The 6,000-nt window shown below is 46.5% G+C and overlaps 1 protein-coding gene across 1 annotated transcript; it reads left to right on the top strand.

Moving 5' to 3' along the window:
* The first annotated feature begins 3,389 nt into the window (after positions 1 to 3,389).
* On the top strand, positions 3,390 to 4,202 carry LOC109767828 (uncharacterized). The gene has a single exon (XM_020326551.2). The coding sequence runs from the start codon at positions 3,390 to 3,392 to the stop codon at positions 4,029 to 4,031; it is 642 nt and encodes a 213-aa protein (XP_020182140.1). The 3' UTR covers positions 4,032 to 4,202.
* Positions 4,203 to 6,000: the final 1,798 nt, after the last annotated feature.

The following is a 6,000-nucleotide window of genomic DNA, read 5'->3' as shown; positions in this document are numbered from 1 at the left end:
AAATGAAGAATATGCATGATGATTATGAATATGCGTGCAGAAATACATCACAAAAATTATTCTACTCGAAAATAACAAGTGCTCCATGCTAGCCCTTATTCCTGTTCGAAATACATCATCATTCTTAAAGTTGGACATCAAATGATACACACAGAAAATGAAAACGAAAGATGTCGAACTAATACAGTAACATGGCAGTACAACCGCACTTCACTAAATTACTGTCACGATGAAATAGAATGTAAAGACCACATCACACAAAGCTGAATGGCACACGACTTTCTCTGGCTCATCGTCAGTTCATGCTGTATGTAGACATCACAGTTCAGCCTCGAGATCCTACACAGAAGAATAGAATAAATCACATGGACATCAATTATGAGTAAAACACATGCAAAAAAATAAATATGAACATATTTCGTACCTCTAGCAATTTAGTGCATTTACGTCGATTGTGACCAGGATTCTTGCAATAGCCACACATATTCTGTGATCTTGACTTCTTTGTCTTTGCCTGCAGCCTTTTCTTCGGTGCACCTCGGCCTGGCACATGCACGGGATTCAGAACCTTATCAACTTTCTCCGAGTGCGGCATCAACGGGCCAAACCTAATGCTGTTATGCTGAGCATTAGTTGACTCCTTGCTGTCAGCTTGTTCAAAACTTGATTGCTTGCCATGATGTTGTGCTTCCAAAAGCATCTTTAGACGGTGATAGTCCTCATCAGAGTGGCATGCCTTGAAACTTGCGGCGTGACTACAATTCCGCAACTCGCGGTACCTCTGCAGGCTTACTGAATAGTCATACATCTGGTTTTTTCTGGTAGGTGCGTATACACATTTTGCATTCATAGTCCACCTAGTGGGAACGCAACAACTGGGCAGAATTGTTTGTTTTAAAATCTCCAATATGTAAAAAATGTGGGAACATGGTGTGCCTGCGCATTCCAGCTTACGGCAAGAACAACTCACCCTGTGCAAAAGACCTCCTTGCTCTTCAATGCGCACTCCAAACTTTTTATCCATTCTTTCCTGCTTGGACACAACATAAGTGGAATCTTCTGATCCATCTAGTATCTCTCTCATCTGACATTTGCTGACAGCATCTATGCTCCATAAGACCATCTTAAAGACACTAGGTGTGAAAACTGTTGCGGCGTGTTTCTCAAGCGGCGAAGCATTTTCCTCTGTAAATGGAACGGACTGCAAGGCTTCGACGTCTTGGAGAGCTTCGTTAATCCGTTGCGACGCAAGGCAACGCTCATAGTGCTCTAGCATTTCAAACAACGACATCTTACCCTCAAGATGCGTATGTAGCACAGAGTTCAAGCTCTCACTCCTCTGATTGCTGCTCAATCCTAGGAAACAACGCCCCTCAAGATATGGAGCACACCACAACTTTCTCATCCGATACATCTGATGCAGCCAAGACTCCTAACTGGTTACTTTATTCCGTTGTAAGAATTGTATCCATTTTATCTCATGCTCTTCAATGAAAGAAGTATCATAAATGAAAGATCCGAATTCCTCCTTTACGTCGTCATCATGCAGATGGCGTACAATGTTCTGCTGAATGTGCCATATACATAGTCTATGGTTTGAGTCTGGCCAGACCACCCTGATTGCTCTCTGCATTGCAAGGTCCCCATCTGTGATCACAGATATCGGATGCTTTTGTGCCATGCAATCAGAAAGGTCCGCAACATCCACTCGTATGCCTGGCTTGTTTCATGAGAAATTATACCACAGCCAAAAATAACAGTGCTGCGGTGGTGATTCAACCCCACAAACGGCACGAATGGCAGATTGTATTTGTTGGTTCTGTATGTGCTATCGAAAACAATGACGTCTCCGAAAGCCTCGTAGTCAAGTCGCGATTGACTATCAGCCCAGAACAGTCCCTTCAGATGGCCATGCTCGTCTACCAAGTACTTGAAGAAAAAATCCACATCTCGCTCTCGCCTCGCCATCATGTGCATGATCACCGTATTAGCATCACCGGCACTGATTGTCTCCTGCTTATTAGCATGGCAGAAATTATAAATGTCCCTCTTTATGCATCCAACCTTATCAAATCCACCGTATTGAAAGCACAAAATATCCATAATACGGTATTTGCGGATCCCACATTTTTCCATGTCCGCAATGTCCGCTTTCTGCTCATCGCTAATTCGTCTGTGCGAACGCAGCAGACAAGAAAGATCCCGTGGGGCTAGAGGATGGATGTGCTCATCGATGAAATCCTTGACAAACCACCGACCGGCTTCCTCCTGTCTCGTAATGACCAATTTAGCATTACACCCAACACGAGTTAAACTTCGTGGCCTCCTCTTTCTATCTTCCATCTTTCTTTTCATGTGCTTCTCTTCGCGAAACCCTTCACGACTACACACAATTTTCCTTAAAATTATGTATTTGTTGGATCCATCCCACTCAACGTAGCTTTTCCTCACACTAAAACCTTTTTCAAGAGCATATTTGTTGTAGAATTCATAGCCTTCAGCCTCACTATCAAACATCTTGCTGACAACATTTAGATACTCGAACATACTCTCATCACTTGCATACGCCATGTCTTCCTGCATATGACATGTGAGGGAAACCAATCATCAACATCTTTCTGTTTATCAATGTTGCAGGTGTAAAATAGCTCATAGGCAAAGACAAGTGCATGGAAAAGACTTTGCTCGTTTGACATGTGAGGGAAACCAATCATCAACGTCCAAGTTTAATTCCCCGCAAGATCGGACGGCTAATAAAAATCAGACGTGATCAGAGATGTAAGTACTGCTAAATTGAATTGCATGCACTAGGGAAACCTAAATCGATGATGACTAAACAAATCTAAGTAGGAAGTGCAGGCTACGAATCAAAGTAAGTTGAGATTCAGGCGATTCATACCTTAAGATGCAAGTCCGGAAGCGATGGGATCAGTGGGGGGCTTTCTCCCATACCGCCGCCGCCGTCGCCACCGACACTGCCGCCGCAGATGTCACGCCTTATTCTTCTTCCTGCCGCCGACCACGTCTTTTATAGTGAAGGGGACCAGGAGGAGGACGAGAACGACGCCGACGACGGTGAATTGGTTCCTCTCGCCGGGCTCGTCGGACAGAAGGAAGAGGACGAGAAGGAGGACTTGACCGAGCTACTAGATCTAGACGTGGTTCTGGTCGTGGACGTGATCGGTTGAATTTTTTTTTTACCCTGGACCATTATGCCCTTCTCTGATTAAACTAATTAAGTTAATTCTTTTTAATCCCCCACCAGATCGGACGGCTAATAAAAATCGAAGGGGTAAGTACTTAAAAGTACTCCCAGTACCGCCCCAATCAGGGCATCTATATATATCTCGTTGCTTCCACGCCGAAGTTGCATCATCCACCAGACCACCATGAGTCACAGCTCGTCGGAGGCCCTCAGCGACGGCGACGACGACGCCGAGCCCGGGCAGAGCCGCGTCACCCGCGCGAAGCGGCCATGTCCTAGCGCCAGCGACGTCGTGGCTCTCCCTGTTGCCGTCCCGGTCGCTCGTGTCATCCGCGCGGCGGCCGCCGCCTCGCGCTCCATGCCTGCATGCCACGGGGGCTACAGCCCCACTGTGGCCGTGGGCATGGCCGGAGCACACAGCTGGGCGCCCTACTCGGCCATCATCCCCACCCTCCGCTCCCTCCTCCTGATGAACCTCAAAGAGGAGACCTCCCTCAGGGCCGCGAGGGAGGCCATCACGGGGCTCTACGACCACGCCACGCCGTTCGGCGCCTCGCGCCGGTTCCCCGCCGGCGAGGTGTACGTGTGTCTTGACCGAGTGCCGCTCGCCCAAACGATGCAGCGGATTGTGCAGCCCCTAGTGACGGTGGAGGCGGCTGGGATGTTCGGCGAACAACTTGTTGACGCCTGCTCCAACTACATCGGCGGGATCTCTTCCGCCCTCCTAGATCTGACGCGTGTTGAAGACCGCCCCGGCATCTCCCCTGTTCTGTATGACCGCGCGATCTTCGAGTCCGTGTTCCTCCTGACGTGGACGGAGCCATGAGAGCTTGTGCTGCAAACTCGGCACAGTTTTATTGGTTCAAATAGAAATAATGGGTGCGTTTGTTTGAGCTCCCACTTGCTCAACCAAAACTTTGGTATGTGACTGTTCTTTGAATCATGGCCATAGTTGTACCTGCGAAAACTTTGGCAAAATTGTTTGTCTATTTCTGTATTGAGACTCAGTGCCATGTATTTATAGTGGTCATGTTTTTCAATTTTTTTGTGATAGCTTACCACAAATGCTATTTGATTAAGATTATCTGCATCCTGTACGCTGAGGATATGTTTGAGGAAAAGTCGTTTAGTCGGTGTCCACATTGAAGCGGCAACGCACAAGAGGTCGCGTCCATCCCGCCGCCTTCACGTCCAGTTGCGTCGCTCGACATCAATGCCGGCCAATGCATGCTCTGGGCCGGCATGAATGCAAGGTGGAAAGCGGCGCGGGCGTTGGATGGAAAGCGCGGGAGAGGCAAGTGGGGCATTTTTGTGGGCCAGGGAGGTCTGACACGGGCCACCCCTCACTTTGTCTCCGGTTTGTAGAAAAAGTGCATTCAGACTGTCCGACGAACCGGTACAGGTCCGTGTTGGATGGCACAACACATCTGGGCCGCGTGGTACGAATGTATGCAGACGGTTTGTGGGTCCGTGTTGGAGATGCCCTTACCTCGTAAGTCGCTGTGGTGGTGAACTCGTAGTGGATAGAGATGGAGGTCCTAATGGGGATAGAGCACAACCCTGGTGGCTGTTTTGGAGCGGCTTTGGCGCCAGTTGCGGCGTTTGGCTATCGGCTTGCTTCATCACGCCATTGTTTCTGCTGGTTCAAGGGCGGCTATTTTTTTTCCTCCTGGCCATGGAGAGCCTAATGGGAGGCAACGTTTCTTCTTCATGGAGTCTTTGACATGGTATAACTCCAAGGTCTTCCTGTCCCAAGTGGTGCTGCCCTCGGCAGCGGTGAGGATATTTTGGTGGAAAAGAAAGCTTTAGACCTGATTACATTTTCCATCTTTGTTCTTTGGTCCATTTTGTAACAGTTAGGGACTAATTTGTTATTTTCTTTTAGTTATGGGTTCCATTGTAATCTGTTGTGTACCTGCTTTTCTCTATTTTTTACTATTAAACAAGCGAACATATTCACCGCTAAGTGCACCCAACCTATTGAAGATAATCCTTTCAGAAATCATTAGCATGACCCAGAGTGCGTTTGTGCCCGGACGTATGATTACTGATAATATTCTAGTGGCATATGAATGCTTCCATACAATAAAGAGAAAAAAGAATGGTAAAGAGGGCCTATGCGCAATCAAATTGGACATGCACAAAGCATATGACAGGGTAGAGTGGTCCTTTCTGAAGGAAATTATGCTCAAACTGGGTTTCCAAGAGAACTGGGTAAATCTTATTATGCAATGTGTATCCTCTGTGGAATACCGTGTTCGTTTTAATACGGAAGAAAATGAGAGTTTTAAACCCACTAGAGGATTGAGGCAAGGAGATCCTCTATCTCCATACTTATTCTTATTATGTACGGAGAGACTGACTGCCCTTTTAGCAAAAGCGGAGGAGAATGGAAATATTTTTGGAATAAACGTCAGTAGAGACGCACCGTCGGTTTCAAACCTTCTCTTTGCAGATGATTCTTTGATCCTTATGAAAGCAAATGCTATGAATGCGGAGGCATTGAAATCAGTTTTGGATCTATATTGTGCCTCCTCGGGGCAAATGGTTAGTGTTGAAAAGTCGAGTATTTTCTTTACTCCCAATACAAAGGTGGAAGATAAAGCACAAATTTATACAATTCTGAATATTATGACTGAAGCACTTAATGATAAATATTTGGGTTTACCTGCTAATGTGGGTATGGACAAAAGTGATTGTTTCCAATTCCTGACCGATCGAATCATCATGAAAATAAGTGGATGGAAAGAAAAATTGTTATTTGTTGGAGGAAAGGAAATATTGCTCAAATCTGT

Source organism: Aegilops tauschii, chromosome 5, assembly GCF_002575655.3.
Source record: "Aegilops tauschii subsp. strangulata cultivar AL8/78 chromosome 5, Aet v6.0, whole genome shotgun sequence".
NCBI classification, from domain to species: Eukaryota; Viridiplantae; Streptophyta; class Magnoliopsida; order Poales; family Poaceae; genus Aegilops; species Aegilops tauschii.
This window is presented reverse-complemented; position numbering and strand designations above follow the sequence as displayed.

Coding starts and splice junctions, on each gene's coding strand:
- LOC109767828 (XM_020326551.2), top strand. CDS start 3,390: ATGAGTCACAGCTCGTCGGAGGCCCTCAGCGACGGCGACGACGACGCC.